The 26,944-nt window shown below is 44.6% G+C and overlaps 1 protein-coding gene across 2 annotated transcripts in view; it reads left to right on the top strand.

Annotated features, from left to right (window-relative positions):
• The window catches only part of rab11fip4a (RAB11 family interacting protein 4 (class II) a), a 49,851-nt gene extending 27,248 nt beyond the window's left edge, over positions 1-22,603 (top strand). For both annotated transcript variants that reach the window (XM_015968968.3, XM_015968970.3), the window contains 13 exons: positions 2,395-2,480; positions 5,356-5,519; positions 5,600-5,755; positions 7,498-7,632; positions 9,679-9,714; positions 9,797-9,905; positions 10,828-10,931; positions 11,227-11,367; positions 12,879-12,960; positions 20,679-20,816; positions 21,046-21,192; positions 22,063-22,206; positions 22,310-22,603. In XM_015968968.3, the coding sequence (XP_015824454.3) occupies positions 2,395-2,480; positions 5,356-5,519; positions 5,600-5,755; positions 7,498-7,632; positions 9,679-9,714; positions 9,797-9,905; positions 10,828-10,931; positions 11,227-11,367; positions 12,879-12,960; positions 20,679-20,816; positions 21,046-21,192; positions 22,063-22,206; positions 22,310-22,426 (1,559 nt within the window). In that variant the 3' untranslated portion in view covers positions 22,427-22,603. The remainder of the gene's footprint in view (positions 1-2,394; positions 2,481-5,355; positions 5,520-5,599; positions 5,756-7,497; positions 7,633-9,678; positions 9,715-9,796; positions 9,906-10,827; positions 10,932-11,226; positions 11,368-12,878; positions 12,961-20,678; positions 20,817-21,045; positions 21,193-22,062; positions 22,207-22,309) is intronic.
• Positions 22,604-26,944: the final 4,341 nt, after the last annotated feature.

Here is a 26,944-nt window from a genome sequence, read left to right as displayed (position 1 = left end):
GATAAGTGAACTAATAAACCTGAAACTAGACACCATAACAAACAAAAAACACTAAATCTTCAACTTGGGAAACTAAAGAGACCAGAACCAAAAGACAGGGAATCTATGGGATGGGATAACTAAGTATGAAGTGACTAGGGGGAACATGAGGGAGACCTGGAGGGGGCTGGGGACAAAAAGGGCACAGAACATGACAACAGGCTGATGAGAATGTATGATAAATTATCTATATATGTTCATGGGATAATATTATATGTGATTGATTATATATCCTGTCCTGTCTTTTATCCATCATGAACACCGACTACAGCGACATCCTCTGATGCATCCATGCTGCTCAGTACCAGACCTGTATGATGTCACTAGTTACTAAAGAGCCAATCAGCTGCCAGAGCTGCTGTTGAAAGTGTGAGCGAGCAGAACTTGTAAAACTCAACTTAAGCAACAAAGCAGAGTCCAGCTGCTGTTATTTATTTGTTGATGTTGTTTATACAAACTAAATGTATCTGCAGGGCTTTAGGCCCAGGGCAGAGTTTTAGATCCAGACCTGTTATCAATAATATAATTCCTTACACCAATCAGAAAATTCTGTAATGTTCACAGACATCCAGACCTTAGAAGTGAAATCAAATCAACATTAAACTTAGAACTGATTATTATTGTTTCTTCATTAAAAGTTTAGTTCTCTGTGAACACTTTTCTACTTGATGTTGTCCAGCGGAAGCAGACATCTGCTTATTTCTAACAGAGCTGAGCTGTGGGGAAAATATTCAGGATTATTTAATCTTATTTTCCATCATCTGTGGGTTTAGTGCAGTCACTTAATATTAATTCTAAAATGATAAATGACAGGTGACTCAGGGCTAGAACGATGAAACGCTGCTCACTGAGCTCAACAAACCAATTTAGAGTTCCAATAATTGGTTCTAAAGGTTTGGGAATCAATAAAATGACAAGTGTCCAAATGTATGCACCTGCCTAATTTTGTTTAAACAATTATTGCACACTCTGTGTAAATCCTATAAACTTTGTTTCTCTTCTCAAACGTCCCTGTGTGTGTCTCCTATATGACATATTTAACTGAAAATTTTAAAGGGACATTATGGAAGTGTGACAGCCAAAACATGTATAGAAATAATAAATGTCTTCTTCATACATTCTCCTGAAATGCCCTGGTCCTGTAGAATGAGCCCTGGCATTTTTACTGTGATTGCCTGTTTTTCTGTAAAATCACAGAAAAAGAGAGATGCTCGGGTCGAGCAGGCTGCTTCATGCGCGTTCACGCTCAGTCATAGCCCTCCGAACCGTTCTTTGAACGTTGTTTCAGCTGTCATCAAGGAAATAAATGTTACAGATACATAGGATGTCATTGGTGCTTTAGCTCCCCTAGTAAGATGTCAGACTTTTGTGCAGAAGACCCAGGTTCGATTCTGGATGGGAACATAGTTTATGTAGAGTTTCTTTTTTACATTAATGATATATTTTTTTACAGTAAGATGCCCAAATTTTTATTTGAGACTCGCCGAACGGCATTGAATTCACAGATAAAAAATGTGGGTTCAACTTTCATTTTGGAACAATTTTTCAAGCAAGGGAAGGGAATGATCTGAGCATGCAGGAGGACTGACCCATCATTAACCTTTGTCGGCTGTGCTGAAGAGAAAGCTACAGAACCAAATTATTTAATTAATTAGCTGCATGTTCTCCTGTCCTCTGTCCTCCGGGCCCCACACACACACACACACACACACACACACACACACACACACACACACACACACACACACACACACACACACACACACACACACAAGGGACTGTCTTAGCTGTTATTTTCGTTAAGGAGTGTGCACGTACAGCATGAGCGCCTCGTGCACGAGCCTCCTATTGAAGCTGCCGTTACGCTTTTGGCCTGAGGGGGCAATCGCGAGCATAAAAATTCAAAACTCCGTAAAGTCCCTTTAACGACTATTTGCAGGAAAATCATGAAGATTAACAAGGCTGGCCAGACTTTTGCCTCCCGCTGTAACTACTTTACACAATGATCCCAATCCTGATTTAACGCTTTTGTTGTGATGTATGGCCCTGAATTGTTTTCATGCTGCTTTCCTGGACCAGGTAGCCATTGAGAGTTTCTCACCTGGTGGAATAATAATTGTACTTGCGTCCACAGTGCCATGATGCAAGAGAACCACTTCCTTCAGGCTTTGAACATGACTGATCTAACATTTTTCAGAATTTTTCTCATGCCAAACAAGAAACTAGAGAACATTTCATCACATGAAACAGAAGTTCAACCTGAAACAAATTTTTATTTAGAAGAGAAATGCAGTTTTAAAGATTTTTATTGATTTTTTCCTTCTTGCTTTTTTCCCACCTGTTTTGCTGCCCTAGGCTGCGAGGAGATCCTAAAGATGGCTGTAATTCCTCGGCCGCATGCCCACCACCAGTCTGTCACAGACAACGGCTATATTTACCAGGTAAACCCGCTTTAATGGAACAAGATAATCTACAAACATAAAGGTGACCTGCTTAAGAAGATGACACACACAGCTGCAGTACACTGGGGCTCACACATGGATAATCACACGTGAAATTTGTGCAGCGTTATTATCGACTTCTGTTCTACACGAGACGTGTCAAGCTCAGTGAAAAGTGCTGATAAAGACCAAAGAAATACACCTTCCTGCCTTTCGGGGTTTTTTTTTTTTGCATTGAAATATTTTGTCGTTCGCCAGCATGCTAGAGACATAGGAGAAGAAAAAAGTTCTTTGGGCTGGACTAAATAAGGAAATATGTGAAGGAGACCACCAGGTCAAAGTGGGAATCACCTCCCAAGGTGGTGGAGAATGACCGAGCTAAGGTCCTGTGGGACTTCCAGATTTCAACAGAGAAAAATGTTAAAGGCCAACCAACCGGACATTGGGATCATTTATAAGAACAGTTTTTAGGATCAATGTGGCCAACTCATGAATGAGCATGGGAAACTGGAGAAATACCAAGGGCTCAGGGAAGAGTAGGAAAGAACCAGGTAGATGAAGGCATGATCTTCAGACCTCTCTGGGCAGTGACCTCCATACTGGAGAAGAGGCTCCAAAGAAACCTGGACAAACATCTCACATCTTAGTCCAGAAGAGCACAGTCCTAGGAACAATCAATACTAATGCCATTAAGAACCCTGAAGCTCGCTGGCTTCTGGTAGAGAACCCCAGCTTGATATGAAGAGCCACCCACCCCGCCCAGGGGATGGGGAGATGGGTGGGAGGACATGTATGTATGTATATATATATATATATATATATATATATATATAACACATACATACATATATATGTATGTATGTGTGTATATATGTATGTATGTATGTGTGTATATATATATATATGTGTGTGTATATATGTATATATATATATGTATGTGTGTGTGTGTGTGTATATATATATATATATATATATATATATATATATATATATATATGTGTGTGTGTGTGTGTGTGTGTGTATGTGTGTGTATATATGTATATATATGTATGTGTGTGTGTATATATATATATATATATATATATATATATATATATATATATATATATATATATATATATATATATATATATATATATAATAGAGTCTATCTTTATTGGGGACAGGGTTAGGGCAAAAGTGATTACCATCTACAAATCAGGGAACAAAACAGACCCTGACAATTACAGACCAATCAGCATATTGCCTATTATTTAAAAAATTGCAGAGAATGGGTGGCTAAATCTATTTTACAACAGTTGAACTGTGGTGATCAGTCCCTTCATCCTATGCAGTTTGGCTTTCTCTGTCACCACTCAACAGAGACAGCTGTCTGTGTTTTATCAAAAAGGCTAAATCATACTTGGACAGAAATGCTTGTGATGCTGCTGTTTTTATTGATTTTAAAAGAGCGTTTGACAGAGTGAACCATTTTAAACTCATCTCTAGACTTGCAGCATTTAATTCTATGCTCAAATGGCTCCAATCATATCTATCTGACAGAAGGCAATGTGTACAGATAGGTGACAGTAAGTCATCATACCATTATTCTCCAGCAGGTGTCCCCCAAGTGTCAATTTTGGGACCATTACCGTTTTCACTCTATGTTAATGACTTGCCAACCATATGTCAAAATGTAGATACCATTATGTATGCCGATGACACAGTCATTTTTACACACTCCAAAAGTCCTTAACAACTTTCAACTGCTTTAAATGACCTCCAGACATGGCTAGAGGACTCGTGTCTTTGTCTCAACATCAAGAAAACTGTGTGCATGTTCTTCTCCAAACCAACATCAAGACTGACACCAGCAAAGGTGGATCTGAAAGGAGAAGAAAGAAATACAAAATGTTGAACAACTCGAATACCTTGGGGTATGGTTGGACTCAAAATGATCTTTTAGAAAATGTGCAGAATATTGTCAAAACTGTAAATTATAATTTGCGTAATTTTAAACATATAAGAGCGTCCCTGACAGATAAGGCAGCAGGCACATTTTTACATTGAATGTACTGCCTCACATCGGCCATTGCATCACCAGCTGGTCATATTCTGCCTCTTCTGTTATCAGACCTGTTGAGTCCTGCTATAAAAGGGCAATAAAATCCTGGACAAGAAGCCAATGATGCATCATCACGGTCTGATTCAGGATAAATATTCTCTACAGAGTTTCCAAAATTTTAAACATTTTAAATCTGCTTGATCTATAAAGTTATTCATGGTCCAGCCCCTCCACCGCTGAATGATTTTATTATTCAAAAATCACAAAGGGACTCTTCCCGAGTAGCTCGAGCTACAGTTAGAGGTGACTGTGAGCTCACGCTTAGGCGAACGGCATTTTCTCAAAACGTTCCGTCATTCCAGGACTCGACTTTTTGGAACAGCATTCCTACTCAAGTGAGAGAACACTCAAGTTTAGTTACTGTCAAAAGACAATTGAAACTGTGGCTACAGGAAATTCAAAGATGCAATCATAGATGACACTTTTATTTGTTTTTACTCTTGTCTTTTCCGTAAAATATGTTCCTAACTGGGGTTTTTTTTCTAAATGTACATTGTTATCTGTCTTTTCTCATTAACCTGCCAGAGGACTGCAGATGGAAATTAGCCTAAGGCTACAATCTGGCATATTTACAGTTGCATTGCTGTTCATAAATATGCATTGTCCTCTCTTTAAATAAAGTAAGTAAAGGGTTAGCTGGGGGGCGTGACGTCACATTTCAAAGGGTCTATAAAAGAAAACTACACCTCTGGATTTATTATAAAACTGTTCAGTTGTTAACTGCTCATGCACATGTTGCCATGCTATCATTGATTGTGTTCCTTTTTGCAGAATAATCAAGCAAAGGTTGGCCCTCCAGTCATTGCACTAGCACAGTCTTACCCGGAGTGCAGGGCGTGCACCTCGGGCCGTGGAGCTGACGCAGAGTGTGACATGGACAGCTGCAGTGAAAATACCAACAGCTCCAACTCCATGACCAAAGCACAGCAAGCCAGGTTTGTCATAAAACTATCAAGGCGTGGTACATTTCTAACTTTAGTTTGTATTTTTTAAGTGTGCTGTTGTACAACCCTAGAAATCCAGTTGGGTCTGCCTCTGCCATTCCTGGGGAGGAGCAGTTTGAGGACTATGGGGAGGGGGTGGATGTGGATTTTACTCCCAACAGCTCTTGCCCTGAAGAGGACAATGGGACAAATGGCCTCTCAGAGTTGCACCCCTCACTTCCCTCCAGGTGTGTAAACGATCTGGATGTGAACCCATTAGAAGTGCCAGAAAAAATCAGTTAACGAGATTCATATTCATAAAGATTCTGAATCGATCAATAATTTCCATCTTTTGTTACTTGAGGAAACATTTCCTAGCTTATTGCTGCGCATACTGTATCAGTGTAGCCACTGATGTGCATCCATCCATCCATCCATCCATCCATCCATCCATCCATCCGTCCATCCGTCCATCCGTCATCTGTCCATTTTCTCCCTCTTATCCGGAGTTGGGTCGCGGGGGCAGCAGCCTAAGTCGAGAGGCCCAAACTGATACTGATTTTGTTCAACTCTTAATTTCTGACAGTTTTTGCATTTTGAGAACAAGGAGACCTATCTGAAGAGTTTTACGTATAATATGTGCATGTTATGTAAAAGTTGGGTCATTAAGAGTAAAAACCGACACCAGTATTTTCCGATGTTACCGTAGACAATTTGTAGAAATTTTCTGAATCCTTAGACAAACTGTAAAGCAGATAATCTGGTGTTGCATCATGGTGCTGGACATGCTGATTAAAACCAGTCCGGGTGCCGGCCACTCTGAACACAGAAAACAAATTACGTCATGCTATGGAAGAAGTCTGAAGGGAGCCCTGGTTGAAGCTGGACTAAAGAAGAATATCATAAAGATCTTATATCCAGCTGCAAAGTCTCATGCTCACTAAATAATCTGTATTTGATGGAAAACATTCCTTAAAGCTCCTGTTCCTGCAAAAACCGAGTGCGTCATTTGGCGTTGCCATGCAGTGCTCTCTGTAAGATATGCACTGCTCAAAATAATAAAGGGAACACCAGGGCAACAATCCTGTTTCATTTTGGTGTGGGGCACCTTTATGCCAGAAGAGGACTCGTCCCCCCTGGGATTCTCGCTTATGGGGAACACTTACCTTCTCAGTGGCCTAGTGGTACAGTGCCCCCCCCCCTGGGACTGGGAGATCGGGGTTCAAATCCAGGTCAGGTCATACCAAAGACTTTAAAAATGGGACCCAATGCCCGACTGCCTGCTTGACACTCAGCTTTAAAGCGGTTGTACAGTCACTGCAATTAAACTGTTCCTGTAACTGTCAATGACACTTCTTCACCTCTCAGCAGGTATTTTGGCCCACTCCTCATCAGCAATAAATAAATAAATAAAAATATATATGGTACATTTCCTGTATTTGTATTGAGCTTTCTTAGGGTTCTACAACCTCCAAGGTGCTTCACAACACAATTAGTCATCCACACATTCACACACACATTCCCATCCTGGTGATAATGAGCTACATCGTAGCCTCAGCTGAACTGGGGCACACAGACAGAAGCCGGACTGGCGTATACCGGCGCCACCAGTCCCTCTGACGACCACCAGCAGGCAGGGCGGATGAAGTGTTTCCCAAGGACACAGCAGCAGCGTTCTCTGGCAAGAGCCGGGATCAAACCTACAACCTTCTGATTACTGGACAACCAGCTCTCCCTCCTACTGCTGCCTGTATATTTATGTATACACATAAAGTTATGTGATTTGGTCATTTTTATTTAGCAAAAAGCAAAATAAGCAACGGCAAACATTCAAAATCTTTGTGTTTATTTTTGTATTGTTGTTATTTGGTGTTGGGAGTTTTAGAGCTTTAATGTTGAATGGTTGAGGATGCTCATGTACATTTGCCCTGAGCCGAGAGCACATGTAAGTGGTTTCATTGCAGCATCGTTGTATTCTTTGTAACTGCAGTGCCAAGCAGACTCCACAAAAGATACAGCAGATGTATCACAGCGACTTACTGGACATCTATTGCTCTCAGTGCTGTAAGAAAGTCAATCTTCTCAATGACCTGGAGGCTCGACTTAGAAACCTCAAGGCTAACAGGTAAGGAAACGCTAGAAGTCTCTGGAGCTGAGCCGAGTATGGCAACATGAAATAAAACTGACTCCTGTACCCAAATTTATTGACTTACATCGTGCACCTATAAGGCTATTTTAAAATTTTCACAAGGAGGACAGCATGATGATGATAAGGGTCCATCCCAGACCAGAGCTTGTATGTTATATTTAATAACAATGCTTGAAATGAGGAGCAGCATCGGTGGAATGAAACGGTCCTGGCAGCAAGTAAAGATTAAATGCAAAATATTCTCCAGAATCTTAGAACTCAGTTTTAAAAGATTAAACCCACATTTAATAGTAAATTAGCCACTAAGAAAGAAAGCTGCAGCTGCCGACATGCACCTCTGACATGCCTCGTCCAGTCGTATTCACCAAGCCTCTGTATAAGAACTGTAAGATGTTCTAGGAAGGTCTAGCCCAGTGGTCCTCAGTAGGCGGCCCGTGGGCCCCCTCTGTGGCCCCCGAACCCCGCGTGCAAAAAAAGCAAACTTAGCGCTGTAAACCCCATTCGGTCCTGTTGGATGGACTTCTCTCTAGCCGTGAGGTTATCTTACTAAGGCAGAAAACCTGAGATGAACATTCACAGCTCAAAAAATAAAGGGAACTCAAAACTAAGACATCTAGATGTGAATGAATGAAATATTCTGATTAAATATTTTGTTCTTTATGTAGTTGAATGTGCTGACAACAAAATCGCAGTCAATGGAAATGAACTGTATCGGCCCATGGAGGTCTGGAGTGGGACTCGCACTCAAAGTTAAAGTGTAAACACGCTGCAGGCTGATCCACCTTTGATGTAATGTCCTTAAAACAGATGTAAATGAGACTCAGTAGTGTGTGTGGCCTTCATGTGCCTGTACCACCTCCCCACACCTGGGCATGCTCCTGATGAGGTGGTAGATGGTCTCCTGAGGGATCTCCTCCCAGACCTGGACTTAAGCATCTGCCAACTCCTGGACTGCCTGTGGTGCAACGTGACGTTGGTGGATGGAGCGAGACACGATGTCCCAGATGTGGTCAACTGGATTCAGGTCGGGGGAACGGACGGACCAGCCCATAGCATCAATGCCTTCGCCATGCAGGACCTGCTGACTCACTCCAGCCACATGAGGTCTTGTATTAGGAGGAACCCAGGCCCAACCGCACAAGCAGATGGTCTCATAAGAGGTCTGAGGAACTCATCAGGGTACCTAATGGCAATCAGGTTGCCTCTGGAGAGGACATGGAGGGCTGTGTGGCTGACCCACTACCAAACTGGTCATGCTGCAGGATGTTGCAGGCAGCAGAACGTTCTCCACAGCGTCTCCAGACCCTGTCACATGTGCTCAGTGTGAACCTGCTTTCATCTGTGGAGAGCGCCAGTGGAAAACGTGCCAGTCATGGTGTTCTCTCACATGTCAAACGTCCTGCATGGTGTTGGGCTGTAAGTGTGGCAAGGTGGAGAAACGAGGGCCCGGGCAGGATTCGATCCCCAGACTCCCGGGTGAGAGTTACACGCGCTAACCAGTCAGCTAGAAGGACATCCCACTGGCCAAGAAGCCAGGGCGCATGATCAATCAGGAAACAGTGACAGGACGCTCACACTGTCACATAAGTGCACCCCCCTCATGGACGTCGGGCCCTCATACCCCCCTCATGGAGTTTGTTTCTGAATGTTTGAGCATTTGTGGCCCGCTGGAGGTCAGTTTGCAGCTCTGGCAGTGCTCCTCCTGAGGTGGCGGCCCTGCTGCTGGGATGTTGCCCTCCTATGGCCTCCTCCTCATCTCCTGAGCCTTTCTCCTGGTAGCACCTCCATGTTCTGGACACTACGCTGACAGACAAGCAAACCTTCTAACCACAGCTCACATTGAAGTGCCACCCTATCTTCTATATTTTTAAAGGAATGTTGTTTTATATACAAACAGTTATTTGGTTAAGATTGTTGAAAGCCGATAGTGTGAATAACACAGCAGTATCTGCACAGTAAACTAGATGGTGAAAATTCTGCGTTGTTGCCAGAGATTGTGATGAAGTTTCTCTGTTGTTTCAGTCCCAACAGAAAGATTACCAGTACAGCATTTGGACGGTGAGTAACCCGACCTTCTGGTCCAACATTAGTTGGTCAAGTGTGCTCTATTTTTCTCTGATATGTTTCCTCTTCCCTGCAGCCAGCTGTTCCAGGCCAGCCATAGTGTTTTTGGCTCCAGTCAGGGCAGCAGTACAGAAGACTTGTTCACAGACAGCATTGACTCTTGTGACCTTGACATCACAGAGAAAGTACACACACACACACACACACACACACACAACCGGGCTTTAATATATTAATAATAATGATCATCTGTTTCCCATGAATGACGTGACTTGACATGAATGACGTGACATGAGAATTAGAGAATGGGTTGGATACTAAACATGAAATGTGTGAAAAGGATTGAAAGCTCCACTGAAGGACATTTGGATTGCCAGCCCATGGCAGGATTTTCAACTCAATGTTTTAAATAGCATGGGTTTAAAAACTGTTATAGCACAACCTGGTGAGAGCTGGGTCAAAGGTCAAAGGGAGGTGGTGGAGAACCTAAATTTGGAGACGGTGTCACGTTGAGAGCAGGAGGTTTGGACCCAAAATGCAGAAAATCCAGACTACTCAGGCAGGAGCGGTTGAAAAAGTAAAATCCTTTATTTAGGAAGATAACAAAAAAAACTCCAAAGGGAAGGAGGCCAAAACCTAATAACATGTACATCCGTGTTTGGCCCATTGATCGTCAGGTAGATCTGAATGTCATCTGGATAGATATGATAGCTGATGCCATAGATTTTTAACCGGTATGTTTTATCGCCAGCGGGAGTTTTTCAGTGATGAGGTATAGACCTGACCACTTCGGCAAAAGTTTCTTAGCCAGTTTACCAGAGGAGAATTTTGTCTGACCCGACTGAGGAGCAAACTTGTAGAACCAGGCCTCTTATTTCCCTCTGGGATTAATAAAGTATTTTTGAATTTGAATTTGAATTTGAATCACAGATGTTGAGTTCAGAATGCGAGGCCTTTTGATCAAAGTAAGGAGCAGAGTCTTCAGCAATGGTCATGGTAAAACAGCAATCCTGACTATCAATGATGGTCCGTACATGCATGTAACTACTCTGCGACAGCGACATTCTTCCCTTACCGAGTCAAACTGAACCTGGTTGTCTCACCCAGGTTAGTTATCTGGAGAAAAAGGTGACCGAGTTGGAGAGCGACAGTCTTGCCAACAGTGACCTGAAATCTAAACTCAAACAGGAAAACACGCACCTGTTTCACAGGTAGGGCCGTGCATCATGCGAGTGTTTGTTTAGCATTTAGTCAGATTCACTTCTACTCAACTATTTCACATTTCCATACTGAGTATTAGGTTAGCTTACCTGGAGTAAATCCTGCGTTATGGACATGAAGAGCATACTGTTTAGAGATTAGGAATTCATCACAAAGTCATTTTATGGACAGTTGCTATATCACTTCACATTTACTTACATTACTCATTAGTTCTACATAACTAAATTTTGAAGAAACATTTCTAATCAAAGTCAAAATATTTTATCTCAACTATTTGCATTCCAGGGTCCATGAGCTGGAAGAGCAGGTGAAGGACGCAGAGACGAAGGCTGCAGAGACTCTGGAAGAAGAGAACAAGCGGCACCGAGATACTTACAGCAAACTGGAGAGAGACAGGAACACGGAGATTGACTTGCTCTGCAGCAGGTAAGCTCCCATTCAGTCCGTTATGTCACCTCGGTCCCAGTCGGACCTCCGAGGAAGAGGTCTGGAAAAAAAGTCTCCTCAGGATGGAAAACGCACATCTGACCCTGGTGGGAAGCCGACTTCTGGTCCTGTGTCCGACCGTACCGACCCAGATGTATAATATTTACCCGGATCCCAAACACGCCTTTAAGATTGGCTCTTTGCATAAATACTCTGAATCATGAACAGTGTTTGGTAATGACACGTTACTAGTAACGCGTTGCTGTAATGCAGTTATTATTAATATCCATCCTTCCATTATCTTCTGCATAACTTGGGTCGGATCTGCATAGAAAACTCATTTCGGCCACTTCCTCTTCCCGTCTCTACCCAAAGCTCATGACCATAGATGAGGGTTGGGATGTAGAGGACCAATAAACTGAGAGCCTTGCCTTTCGACTCAGCTCCCCGGACTCGGGTATTCCAATAATCCGAACATTACAGCTCCTCGAGCGGCCCTCCTAACCATCACGTTTCCCCAGTAGCTCGGAGACTTTCCTTAGCTCTCCTACCGAGCTCCAAAGAGAGGCAACCTTGTCCAACTGCGTGGACAAACCGTCCTCCATTTTCGTAACTCTTGTTTTGACCCAAATGACATCCGGGCGAAGCGCCGCTGCAGTGCTCTGTAATTTGGCCTTCATCACCCTCACCCTCCGCCAGGGCTTCCTGGGCACTTTCAGGATGTGTCAGCTTTTTCCGTCACAACCAGAACTTGGAAGACACGTGATGACACCAAACACAGTAAAAAGTTCAAAAAAAGTTACCGAAGAGGGCGAGGCAGGAGACAGAGTCGGAGAGGAGGCGTGGGTCAAAACCAGATCGGGACGAGCAGGTACATGGAACAGGCTGGAGACGAGGTAGCAGACAGGCGAGGGTAGTGGGGCAGGCAGAGTTCAAGGCAGGGGTCAGGCGTGAAAACGAGGTCCGGAGGCTGAGATCAGCCAAGGTGAAATGCTGGAAGATTTACTGGCAAAGAGCGTTCAATAATCTGGCACTGGATGGAGAGCAGGCTGGGAGTTAAATAGCAGAGGGAGCAGGTGTGTGGGATGAGCTGATGACAGGAACAGGTGAGATGAATGAAGTTGATGAGGTGCAGGCTGAGGTTACTGTGGAAACAGGTCATGGCAGCAGAGGCAGAGGAGGGTGAAAGACAGGGAGTCATGACATTTTCAGCCCAATTTGATACCAAATGTTAGAGCTTGAGCATCCAAAACAAGAAAAACTATCAGGAAGTAGAATAATGTACAGAGGAAAAACGTAAACAAGCACTTTGCTTTCAATGCTGCCTCGTTACTGAAATAATCAAGCCTGCTCCAGTCGGATTACAGCATCAGACTGATTGTGTTTGGCATAAAGAACTGGTACCAGTTAGAAAGACAAGTCAGAAACGGTAATGGAAAGAGTGTTTGTGGGTGCAGGGCTGATACAAAAGCACTTAGACTGCTGCACTGATCCATAAAACCTCCCTACAGGGTTCAGCAGGTAGAGGAGGAGAACGGAGAGATGACGTTAAATGTTCGCAGGCTCAAGTCTCAGTCAGAAAAACTGGACCAGGTGAGTGAAACTGTCCCACGAATAATGCTTGTTACAACTTGGATTTTAATTATGGGGATTTTATTACTGACTGTGGCAGTTTGAAACCTTTTCTAACAGCCAGCTGGTAAAAATAAAGCGTCTTCTCTTCCTGTTCCTGAGTTCGGGTCTTGGTGCAGCCACAGCCACTGTGAACAGCTCCTCCGGTGGGACCCTAGTGCATTTCCAGGTCCAGCATGCCTGGGGTCTGCCTCAGGCACTCTTCTTGTACGGATAATTTCCAGAGTGCATCCTTACCAAAATCCAGAACCACCTCCGCGGACTTTACTCAACAGGATTAGCATTGGTTGTACACCTCTGCCCGCCGCCTCAGCATCTTCTCCTTTAGTCCTGATATGTAAAGCATCCTTGAGTCATTGTTAAAAGCACTATATAAAACCTATGCATTATTATTATTATTATTATTATTATTATTATTATTACCCTCATCTTTGTTTAAAAGTGCTTTTCAGTCCATCAGTCCCAGCGTGCTCTCTATAATTAATGCTTCTCTGGTTTCTGGTCAGGTCCCTGCTTACTTTAAGAATGCTGTAATCCACCCGCTTCTTAAAAACCGAGTCTTGACCCCTCTCTCCATAGCAGCTTCAGACCCATCTCCAAACTTCCGTTCATCTCCAAGATCTTGGAAAAGGTTGTGGCTAAACAACTCACAGCTGCTCTTGATGAACATAACATCTATGATAGCTTCCAGTCAGGTTTTCGTAGAGCTCATTCTACTGAAACAGCTCTTCTTAAGCTTGGTTTATGCTTGACGCATTCACTTTCCACGCGGTGATGCGGCTCGCGGATGGAACGCGCTTCACAACTTGCAGCGTTTATGGTTCATGCGGCTCGTCTCTGCGGTGAGCCAATATTCTCCCAAACTGTAGGGGGCAGCATAGAGCTCTACGGCATGCATCCAACACTACACCATAGTAGAAGTAGAAATTACTGTTTACAACATGGCATTTCAGCATTTTTAACAGCGTTCTCGTATTTTCCGACAGTGCGAGCTATTTCTCTCCAATAATTATTAACAACATGTTGATCACGGTGATCTCTGAGAGCTGAATCATACAAATGTCTGTATTTACCAACCTCTTTCATACTAGTTCTTGCCGGTCCGCCATGTTTTTCCGCGTCCGACCGTCCGCGTGGTTAGAAATTTTCCGAGGTGCGCGTTGCGTAAATCTTGGGCCGCGCGGAGACGCGCTGGAGGGGCGTGGTTGTTAAAATGACGCAACTTTTCCGTGCGGACCTCGCGGACGCATCAAGCATAAACCAATCTTAAGGGTCTCTAATGACCTTCTGACCCACAGTGATGCAGGGGACGGTTCTGTTCTGGTCCTGCTGGACCTGACTGCAGCCTTTGACGCTGTTGACCATCACCTGCTACTGGAGAGGCTGAGACTCAACACCATTATCTGTTGTCATGAGGGTTCTCCAGCAAGCATGCAAGGACGAACAGAGTCGAGTCCACTCTTCTAAACTTCTGTTGAACAAGATGGAAAGCGCAAGCTTGTGATTGGCCAGAACACCGCTTCCTTTAAATTCATCAACAGCACTGCCATTGCCCCCTTAACCCTCTGGAGGCAGGCGTTGCAGATGTGCAACGTTAAACCTACCTACATGGTTACTCCACATACGTATTTCATGAACATTTTTAAATCAGAAGTACCCCTGAAGGACTTAGTTGTTCGTCCTTTTATCGAAACTTATTTTGAGCCTGAGAGGGTTAAAACATAAAAGTGAGCCGACAATATCTAGCGGCAAACAGGGCAGCTTGAAGAATAAATGGCAGAAAAACTGAAAATGTGTATGCGTATGCTTATCCTGTGACTGAAGGAGTATAAAATTACACAGCAACTGTTTTATTCATGGACGGAAATGATGGGAAACGTGGGTTTAGAGGTGGAGGAGAATGAGGGACAAAATTGTCTGTTAAAAATCTCTAAAATACAAAACATTATATAAACACAATGGTAAATACTCTGTCTGGGAGCGGATACGTGACAGAACAGCGCTACGCCCTCTGTTGCCCTGGTGGGGAATTGCTTTGCGACACTGCCCAGGTGACGTAAACATCTGTCAGTGTGTGTGCATCTCTCTCACAGAGCTGACGGAGAAGCATACATTAGGCTTCAGCTGCAGCTGTTACACACCTGCTTAGACTCTATCAGAGCCTGGATGTCTGGGAGCTTTCTTCAGCTGAATGAAGATAAGACTGAGGTCCTCATCTGTGCCCCAGACAAGCTGGTTCCCAAAGTCAGAGACTCTCTTGGTCAGCTTGCTTCTCGCACCAAACCCTCTGTCAGGAATCTTGGTGTGACCTTTGACCCAGCTCTCACCCTGGATTCTCATGTCAGTTCTCTTGTTCGCTCTTCCTTCTTCCATCTCAGGAACGTTGCTAAGCTGAGTCCCATTCTGTCCCACTCTGAACTTGAGACAGTTCTCCACACCTTCATCTCCTCACGCTTAGACTGCTGTAACTCTCTTTTCACGTGTCTGAGCAGAACCTCCCTGAACCGTCTACAGGTGGTTCAGAATGCCTGTGCTCGGCTTCTGACCAAGTCCTCCAAACACACCCACATCACCCCGCTTCTCCTCCAGCTTCACTGGCTGCCAGTCAACTTCAGGGTTCATTTCAAGATCCTGGTTCTGGTCTATAGGGCCTTACATGGACAAGCACCATCTTACATTGGTGATCTTCTTAGTCCCTACACCCCCAGCAGGTCCCTGAGGTCCAGTGACCAAAGCCTACTGGTTGTGCAGCACCAGGCTAAAGACCAAAGGTGACAGATCATTTGCTGCTGTGGCCCCCAGACTCTGGACCTCTCTCCCCCTGAGCCTGAGATCAGTGGACTCAGTGGTCTCCTTTAAACTCACCTGTTCAGGCTGGTTTTCTTCTTCACTAACGTCTCTTCGTGCTGATGTTTCTGTCTGTTCTGTCATTTTTGGGCTCCCTTGCTTTATTTATCTCATTTTTATTTTTATGTTTTTGTGAAGTGCCTCATGATTTTTATCTTGAGAGGTGCTATATAAAAACCATTTCTTTTGTCTGCTACCTGATCCACAAATCACTGGATCCTTTGGGCTCATCCTGCAGAAAGTAGCCCTACAGGAGAATGAATCTATGTAACTGACTCAGGCTGGGAGTGATCAGCCCCCACAGGCACACACATGGCCACCAAGCTCCTGCAAACAGCCGGTGTCGGTACATGATCGGCTCGGGGTCCTTCGACTGCCGATGACGTCAACGTAGTTTATTGGCTGAACATGAAGTTTATGGAAGTGATGTTACCACGTTATGATTCTGATTGGTCAGAACAAATTAGCGGTCGTAGTCCTAGCGGTTGTAGTCCTGTAGTCCAAAAATCAACACTTTTTGTAGAAAACACGTTTGGATTTCTAAAGGAAATGTAAAATATAAGCAAATGATAAACGGTGACCCTCAAAAGCTCTTGATGTTGATGAAATGGGGCAAAATAAAATATAAGAACTTTATTGAAAGACACCAAGCAATATTTAGAGTCACAGAATGTATTTAGATAACAACTAAGGAAATAAACAGACGAACTCCACATTATTACAAACAGATGTGGCTTCACATATAAGAACTGTTCTATTGTTTGTCAGTCCGATGTTGGTTTTATGCAGTTTCACATTCTTTACAAAACAAAGATAATGTGGTGTTTTATTAACAAATTACAATTATAAAGAAAACATTTAGGTGTTAACAAACAAGAATTTATTAACTAAACTGCTGATGTCTTTCCAAAACGTGTGTGTGAAAGCCGAGTAGATTCGCAGTCATGTGACGTCATCGGCAGTCGAAGGACCCCGAGCCGATCCGGTACCGACACCTCCAGCCCTCGCACCTCGGCAGAACTGTTAGTGTTCTTGTAATCTCAGTATTTCTAAACTTATATTAAAAAGGTTGTTTAACCTGTTCTCGGAATAAAATGAATGTGAATCTTTAAAAATAAAACCTATTGGGGGGGGGGGGGGGGGGGGGGGCATAACTTGGACTTGTGATCATTTTGGTTTGGATTGGTTTGCTTTGGAAGGTGTGTGTGTGTGTGTGTGTGTGTGTGTGTGTGTGTGTGTGTGTGTGTGTGTGTGTGTGTGTGTGTGTGTGTGTGTGTGTTTTGTGTGTGTGTTTTGTGTTGTGAGTCAGGTTCTCTCAGACCTGTCATGTTTGTGAAAAACATCGTCTTTTACTGGGAAACTTCTTTTTTACTTATTATTTTTGAAAATGACTGGTCCTTCCGAGTTTATCATCATCATCATCATCACCTTATTTATAACGCACTCTCAGATGTGCCCCAAAGTGCTGCACACTAAAACAAGCTAAAGCAGGATCAACACTTTAACAAGATAACATACAGAATAAAGATCAATCCACTAAAACCAAATAGTAATAAAGTGACATCATCACATTAAAAGTGTGTCCCTCATTCAGTTACAGATCCCAAAGCCAAATAAGTCTTTAGCTTAGATTTAAAAACATTAAGAGGAGGGGCTTGTCTGGTAATAAGTGGCAGATCGTTCCACAGTCTAGAAGCAACCACTGGAACATGCAGGCTGAACATGAAAATAGTCTCCTACACCTAGCTCCTGCATCAGTTTCTGATAGAAAACAGACAGTGAAACTCTGGGATTAGAAAATCCTGACAGATCTACGTCACACTGTCACTAACATTCATGGACTCACAAAGAGGAAGGCTGTTGTTGGGTGAAGCTCCTTTCACATGCGGGCCCACTCTACTCCACACAGATACGCTAGCCTGGGTCTTTTCCACAAACAACCAGTCATTCTTTCAGCCCTCTTCCCAAGGCGGTGTGCTTCGGGATGAACTGTCCCAACACACACACCACCGACAGACTGGCCAGCTGAAATTCACTCCTACCTTTAGGGGAAGCGCCAGCTTGGCAGACACAATCAGCCAGTGGGGGTTTCCTGCATGCACGATTCATTATCATTCTCAATACTGAGGAGGAAACATCTCCTCACTCACACACACACACACACACACACACACACACACACACACACACACACACACACACACACACACACACACACACACACACACACACAACAGCACTGTCAGGCTTGAGCTGCCTGCGGGAGGACAGACGCAATAGTCTGGATGCCATGTCAGAGTCTCCAAAAATAATTTAAGAGAGGCACCACAGACTTCTCCGTGCATCTTTTGCCCCGCCCACGTGCTCTGAGATTAACGTTCCTGAGAGGTGTATGTGAACTAACCCTTCTGGTGCAAGACCTAGGCCTGACGCCATCCAGCCTGGACCGGACCGGGAACGCACGTGGAAGCGCCAGCATCCAGGAAACAGCAGAGAACATCTCGACTATTAGAAGCTAACCGTTAGCATTAGCAAATCCACCACACAGCAGAAGTCCTCCAGGCTTGTGTTATTTGTTCAGATAAACATCTACGTTGCAGAACAGTCAGCAGTAGAGTCATGTCTCTGTGAGCCAATCAATTCAATTCAAAATTCAAAGATACTTTATTAATCTCAGAGGGAAAGTAGAGTTTCAGTACACAATTCAGAGATCAGACATACATGGGCATAGACATATGGCAAGAATTGGTGACTGTGGTCATTCGCAACCCGAGTCGCGCTACCTTAATAGAGATCAGAGGGGTTTACATGAGGATTGAGTCAGGTGGAGGAAAAAAAGGCACTTCAGAGTTACCCTCCACAGGGAGGGCAGCTTTGCTCTGCAAACAACACCTCAGACAGATATGCAACAGACTTCAGACATCACACAACGTAAGTGTCCAATAGGTGGGGAGGTAGGGTTGGGGACTTTCCAAACATCAGTGCATGCAGCCGCGATAAGCAGCGCTCGTCACCTCCGTTTGGACAGGGGGAAGGAGGTCGTTGGGTTTAGTGACTCCTGGAAACGATTCAACGACCTTCACCAGTCGCAGTCCCACCCAGGCTGGGATAGGACGACAGAGTTGCCATGGTGACGGCAGCATTCCACATTTCTTCTGAGGGGGAGTTATCTCTTCAGCCTCACAGGCTCAAGGGCACCAGATTCAGATAAGAACTTGTTTTGGGGCCAGACAGAGATAATTTCCTCTCTGTCTTAAAGTTCTGTTGGTCCTCAACCCCTCTAAATCCAATAATGGCGTAATTAATCTATCCCAATCCGTGCTGTCCCGTCAACTTGCTCCTTGATGGAATCCACCTTCTGTGCCAGAGTCTGAATCTCAGCCAAAGTTCCAAGCTTACGACACATCTCGACAATTATATGAGTCTGTGCGTTCACAGCGTGGTGTAATCCATCCCTGAGCTCCGGGAAAGAGCCAATATTCCTCGACAGCTCATTAATTTTCCGGTAAACTAGGTAACCACTCAGGCCAAACAGCAGGAATCCCAACACCACGAATATCCAGACGTCTTCAGAATCCTCTACAGACAGTTGAGAGACGCAGATCAGGTTCCACTGTTTCCAGGAGTCCATGATACGCCCAGCTGGCTCTGTCCCAGAGGGGCATCCGGGAGCCCCTTCTCCCGTTCTCATCGTTGAAAAAACTTTGTCAAACGCGTTGAGAGACCAACTGACCAGGTCCAGTTTAGTAATTTCAGTTTCCAGTTTCCAGAAAAAAATGCAGAAGCGCCGTACACCCAAAGACAGACAAAGAGCCTTGGGATAAGATAGGGAGGAGAAGAGGAAATAAGCGTCTGTACTCTCCAAGAGCCGGAAGAAGAACAGAGATGTCCAAATTTCAGAAAATAAAACTCCAAATCCTGTCGTCTGAAGCTCCTTTGCCCTCTGGCTGAATTCTCCGTGCTGAAACAGGAGCACCGAAGCTTTTTCCCCCAGAGTACACATTACAAGTCATTCCCTCCTATAGGGACCGATATATATCAACAATATGAGTGAAGGAGCTCTTTCAACGGTAATCATCTCAAAAGTCGGAGTGCAGCATAGGTCATTTCACTTTTTTATTCACTCAAACTTTTGCTGCACAGGGTCTTGGCTTTATTTAATACTTGGAGTCCCTCACCCATGTTTACAAGGTGTAGTGGTTTTCAAGATTAAAAAGTCAGTAAAATGGTTTGCACTGCGTCATGAACAGAACTTGGAGGACCCGTGATGACACCAAACACAGTAAGATTTTTTTAACTGTCTTTATTAGCCAGAAGCTAATAGGAGGCGTTACCGGAGAAAACTCAGGTAAGGGCAGAGTCGAAGGCAGGAGTGGGTTGAAACCAGATCGAAACGAAGCAGGTACAGGGAGCAGGCTGGAGACGCGGTCATAGACAGGCTAGGGGCGTGGTGGCAGGCAGAGTTCTTGGTGGTGGTCAGGCGTGGAAACGAGGTCAAGGGACTGTGATCAGGCAGGAAGGAGGGCTGGAAGATTTACTGGCAAAAGCGTTCAATAATCTGCCGCTGGATGGTTGGATGGCCGGTTCTTAAGTAGCAGGGGAAGCAGGTGTGTGTGATGAGCTGAGGAGTCAGGAGCAGGTGAAGTGGAAGAAGCTGATGAGATGCAGACTGGGATTGCTGTGGAAACGAGGTTTGGCTGGGGCTAGATGAGGTGACCAGGTGTAAAGCAGGAAGGCTGATGAGGTGAATGATGGTGCATGGAGGTCAAGGCATGGCAGGATCATGACACTGTGGTCTGTTTTTCTGATTTCTTCTTTCTCTTCCTGCGCAGGAGAAGCAGAGAATGACCGATAAGCTGGAGGATACGAGTCTGAGGCTGAAAGATGAGATGGATCTGTACAGAATGATCATGGACAAGCTTTGGCATGACCGCCATGAGTTTCAGAAGGAAAAAGAGTCAATGCAAGAGGTGAGGCAGTCTTTGTCAACTTTAAAGGTGAACATAGGAATCTGAGTCTACATTAGACCTTGTTTTTTTGTGTGTGTGTGTGTGTGTGTGTGTGTGTGTGTGTGTGTGTGTGTGTGTGTGTGTGTGTGTGTGTGTGTGTGTGTGTGTGTGTGTGTGTGTGTGTGTGTGTGTGTGTGTGTGTGTGTGTGTGTGTGTGTGTGTGTGTGTGTGTGTGTGTGTGTGTGTGCAGTTGATTGATGATCTTCGCCGCGAGCTGGATTATCTGCAGTTGTTCAAATTGGAAATGGAACATCCTGGAATGAGCAAGGGGTTGTCTGAGTACAACGCCAAAACACGGGAGATGGAAATGGAGCATGAAGTCAAGAGACTGAAACAGGTCTACAGAACTAACTAAACTGTCTTCCTCTCTTTCAGTTCAGTTGAAACAAAACTACATCTGTGGCCAGTGAAGCAAAGCTGGAGCCAGTTTCTAGTTCACCTAACACTAGAGTTGTGTCACCTCCTTCCTGTCGGTGTGGTGTGTGAAACCATGGACCTCCTTTGCTGTTACACTTCTGAATCAGTGAGGGAGCAGCCGGCTCTGTTGTGATCAGCCTAGCTTATCGATAACATTTCAGCTTAAAGGCGATGACCAGGTTCAAAGACAGAGACGTGCAAGATGGCCGACATTTGAACGAGTGTTTAAACATCATAGCGGTTCTCCCTCCATATCCTGAAGGATGTGAAGAGCTAAACTAACATGCAGAGACAATCTGTTATTGTTAGGCGCCACTTATGCATCGTGGAAAGCCGGGGTAGCATTAATCAGCTCACAGGGAAGAACTCCGAGCAGGCTCTGGCCGGTGCTAGGGTAGGAGACTGATGAGCTGAGCCTTCAAGGGTTACTTGAAGATAGCAGGGATGCCCGTTTTAGTTGCACTGAGTAGGTGAGTCCACCACCGTGGAACAACACAGGAAGTGACCCAGCCGTGACAAAGGCATTTGCAAGAGGATTAGAGTAGATGAAAGACGTGCCGTTCACACCTGCGTATGCTAACGTTGGTACCTTGAGTTTATGTGGTTGGCGATGGATGGCCAGTGGTGCTCAACAAACGGAGGGGTGACATGTGCTCGTTTAGGCTGACTGAAGAAGCAGCGCTGCTTTCTGGACCACCTGCAGAGGTTTCACAGTACAAGCCAGTTAGAATAGCATATATTACATGAATGCATTCAGACATCTTTGTAAAATGTCATTTTGCTTCTTTAGGGGAACTTTAAGCTGCGAGACCAGAACGACGACCTCAATGCTCAAATCCTCAGTTTGAGTTTGTATGAAGCTAAGAACTTGTTTTCCTGCCATACCAAGGCCCAGTGTCTAGCAGCTGAGATCGACAACGCTTCAAGAGATGAGGTTAGTCTAATGATGGTAATGTGAGGAAACAGTGCTTTATTTGATTTGTGGATGGCCCCACACTAACCCCCCCCCCCCCCCCCCTCCTCTTTTTTTTTTTTAGCTGGTTGGCGCTTTGAGGAAACAGGAAGAGATCAACCTGCGTCTGAGGCAATACATGGACAAAATTATTCTTGCTATTCTCGATCACAATCCTTCTATCCTGGAGATTAAGAATTAAACGTTCCACGCTTGCACTCACGTGGGTATGATTGTGTTAATCTAAATTAGGCATTTAATTCATGGTCAATGTAAAAAAACCACATAGTAAATAGCCTTCATATTATATATCACCTTCTAGAGTCCTAGAACCCCCCAAGGTGATTTACAATCATCCACCAATGCATGCAGACATTGATGAGCCACAATAGTCAGTTTCCCCGAGGCCAACTGACAGGAGCAAGACAGCCACAATGGACGCCACCTGTCCCTCCGACCAGCACCGGCATGGTGGCTGAATGGCCAGATGTGGCTGAATGGCCAGATGTGGCTGAATGACCAACATGGTGGCTGAATGACCAGATTTGGCTGAATGACCAACATGGTGGCTGAATGACCAACATGGTGGCTGAATGGCCAACATGGTGGCTGAATGGCCAACATGGTGGCTGAATGGCCAGACGTGGCTGAATGGCCAGATTTGGCTGAATGACCAACATGGTGGCTGAATGACCAGATGTGGCTGAATGACCAGCATGGTGGCTGAATGACCAACATGGTGGCTGAATGACCAACATGGTGGCTGAATGACCAACATGGTGGCTGAATGACCAGATTTGGCTGAATGACCAACATGGTGGCTGAATGACCAACATGGTGGCTGAATGGCCAACATGGTGGCTGAATGACCAGCATGGTGGCTGAATGACCAGATTTGGCTGAATGACCAACATGGTGGCTGAATGACCAGATGTGGCTGAATGACCAGCATGGTGGCTGAATGACCAACATGGTGGCTGAATGGCCAACATGGTGGCTGAATGGCCAGCATGGTGGCTGAATGACCAGCATGGTGGCTGAATGGCCAGATGTGGCTGATTGGCCAGATGTGGCTGATTGGCCAGATGTGACTGAATGACCAGATTTGGCTGAATGGCCAGCATGGTGGCTGAATGACCAGATGTGGCTGAATGACCAGATGTGGCTGAATGGCCAGCATGGTGGCTGAATGACCAGATGTGGCTGAATGACCAGATGTGGCTGAATGGCCAGCATGGTGGCTGAATGACCAGACGTGGCTGATTGGCCAGATGTGACTAAATGACCAGATTTGGCTGAATGGCCAGATGTGACTGAATGGCCAGCATGGTGGCTGAATGACCAGATGTGGCTGAATGGCCAGATGTGGCTGAATGGCCAGCATGGTGGCTGAATGGCCAGATGTGGCTGAATGGCCAGCATGGTGGCTGAATGACCAGATGTGGCTGAATGACCAGATGTGGCTGAATGGCCAGATGTGGCTGAATGGCCAGATGAGGCTGAATGACCAGTATGGTGGCTGAATGACCAGCATGGTGGCTGAATGACCAGCATGGTGGCTGAATGGCCAGATGTGGCTGAATGACCGGCATGGTGGCTGAATGACCAGCATGGTGGCTGAATGGCCAGATGTGGCTGAATGACCGGCATGGTGGCTGAATGGCCAGATGTGACTGAATGGCCAGATGTGGCTGAATGGCCAGCATGGTGGCTGAATGGCCAGATGTGGCTGAATGGCCAGCATGGTGGCTGAATGACCAGATGTGGCTGAATGACCAGATGTGGCTGAATGGCCAGATGAGGCTGAATGGCCAGCATGGTGGCTGAATGGCCAGATGTGGCTGAATGGCCAGCATGGTGGCTGAATTATCAGATGTGGCTGAATGGCCAAATGAGGCTGAATGACCAGCATGGTGGCTGAATGACCAGATGTGGCTGAATGGCCAGATGTGGCTGAATGACCAACATGGTGGCTGAATGACCAGATGTGGCTGAATGACCAGCATGGTGGCTGAATGACCAGATGTGGCTGATTGGCCAGATGTGACTAAATGACCAGATTTGGCTGAATGGCCAGATGTGACTGAATGGCCAGCATGGTGGCTGAATGACCAGATGTGGCTGAATGACCAGATGTGACTAAATGACCAGATTTGGCTGAATGGCCAGATGTGACTGAATGGCCAGCATGGTGGCTGAATGGCCAGATGTGGCTGAATGGCCAGCATGGTGGCTGAATGACCAGATGTGGCTGAATGGCCAGATGTGGCTGAATGGCCAGCATGGTGGCTGAATGACCAGATGTGGCTGAAACGATGTTCCAGCACTTTTTAATAATCTTGAATCACTTTGCATCTGATTATCGAGTCTGGTGTTGTTTTAGTGAATCTTATCTGATGATGTTCAGTCATTTGGATGATGGTGGCAGAGGAGTTTAGTTCCGGCCCATGACTGAAAGGTTGCTGGTTCTAACCCTGTCTGTTGCTGTCCTTGTGTCCTTGGGCAAGACACTTCCTCCTCCTCACCTGCTGGTGGTGGTCGGAGGGAACGGTGGCGCCTGTTAATGGCAGCATATCTGTGTCTGTGTGCCCCAGGGCAGCTGTGGTTACAGTGTAGCTCATCATCACCAGGGTATGAATGTGTGTGTGTGTGTGTGTGTGTGTGTGTGTGTGTGTGTGTGTGTGTGTGTGTGTGTGTGTGTGTGTGTGTGTGTGTGTGTGTGTGTGTGTGTGTGTGTGTGTGACTAACTGTATTGTAAAGCGCCAGGACTCTAGAAGGTGCTGTTTCAAATACAGGCCATTTACCATTTATAAAGCACCTTGGGGGGTTCTAGGACTAGAGAAAGCACTCAGAAAACACAGAACATTCACCATTTTTGCCGTAACATTTTTGTTGTTATTCAAACTTAATGTACAGGAAAAAATGCAGATGTGTATTTAATTTTATTTTTTGAGTTACTGCAATTATTCCTGTTTGTCTTACTTCTTACTAAGTCGTAATACTTCACACAGGGTATCCGCGGGTCCTTAAGTCTTAAGTCTTAAATTGGCTTTTCCAAATTTAAGGCCTTAAAAATCCTTAAAAATGACAAATAATCCTTAAATACAGTTTCCAAAGGTCTTAAATTACCAAAGACCCAATTAACAACTCTTTTATTTCTAAAATTTTTTTTGTGAATTTCTAGTTTGTGTTCAGCATTTTTTGTGTATGACATTTGCATAAGTGGAACCGTACACATTCAGTTGGTTGTGAAAAGGGGCTGTTTTTAGATGAGCACATTAGCTGGGTAAGCTATTGGGAGCTTGCGCCATGGGGAACTGCAAGCTTAATGGTAACTGGATGGCTAATCCCACGTTCGCAACGTGGTTAGCACCGGTTCCAGGCAATAGCTGGAAATTATAGCTTAAATTTAATTGAAAAAAAAAAGAGCTTATATTTGGTCAAAGTGGCTTTAAAAAAGGTCTTAAAAAGTCTTGGCTCCCTTAAACCTGCAGATACCCTGTTCACATTAAAACCTGCTCCTCGTTTTAAGATAAATAACAAAGACTGGTACTGCTCACTGACATTTCTCTAAGTACAGCTGATACAAGACCCAGTAAACATGTTTACAGGATTTTATTAAGGAAAATCAGAAATGCTCATCTTGTATTTGAGGTAGATTAATTCCAGTCTGTATAGTTTCCTAAGACTTGGTGAATCTTTCTTGATGAACGGAATGTTTTTACTTGAAAAGTTTCCACACATTAACAAACATTTAATATGTAAAAGATGTGAAACAGTGAACCACAGCATCGCTGAGTGTGTGACGTGGAGCCTTATAGGAGAAGCTCGAGCTCTTCTGTTGTCTTGTCTGTGGATAAATCAACATTTATGAGTATTTGCATGTTAAATGAAGCATTCTGATGTTCAGTAATAACGGACATTCACATCATTAACTGTGATTATAATGCAGATGTGTCTCAAAATGTGCCAACAATACTTGCCAAAATCATTTCTTTATTTGTGGACATGTTGTTACAAGTTAAAGAATAAACAGGATCTTTATACAGAGGAGCTGGATGGCTGATTCCATGTTATACAAGAATAAAGACTGCAACCATCAACGGATGTGGAGTTTCTGTAACGATTGTGTTTGCCAGTTATTGCGTTACTATAGAAGAAAGAAGAAACTGTCCTTTAGCGTCTCTCAAGATAAACATTTCTAGGTGCTTCACAAGAACAAAAATAAAAATGTATTTAAAATTTTCATAATAATGACAAAATAAAACATTATGATTAAAAAAAGTGAGCAAAGGGAAAAAGAAAATCAGTAAGAAAGAAGTAATGAGTATGAGAATTGAATGAGGGGAAGACGATAGTGAAGAATCAACTGAAGGTCCCACCAAAGCCTGAACAGGCGAGTCTTCAGCTGCTTCTTAAGGGAGAACTCTGAGTCCACTGATCTCAGGCTCAGACGGAGAGAGTCTGGGGGCCACAGCAGCAGTTGTCACCTTTAACCTTTAGCCTGGTGTGCTGCATAACCAGTAGGCTTTGGTCACTGGAACTCAGGGACCTGCTGGGGGTGTAGGGACTAAGAAGATCACCAATGTAAGATGGTGCTTGTCCATGTAAGGCCCTATAGACCAGAACCAGGATCTTGAAATGAACCCTGAAGTTGACTGGCAGCCAGTGAAGCTGGAGGAGAAGCGGGGTGATGTGGGTGTGTTTGGAGGACTTGGTC

The sequence above is a fragment of the Nothobranchius furzeri genome, chromosome 18 (assembly GCF_043380555.1).
Source record: "Nothobranchius furzeri strain GRZ-AD chromosome 18, NfurGRZ-RIMD1, whole genome shotgun sequence".
Lineage (NCBI taxonomy): Eukaryota > Metazoa > Chordata > Actinopteri > Cyprinodontiformes > Nothobranchiidae > Nothobranchius > Nothobranchius furzeri.
This window is presented reverse-complemented; position numbering and strand designations above follow the sequence as displayed.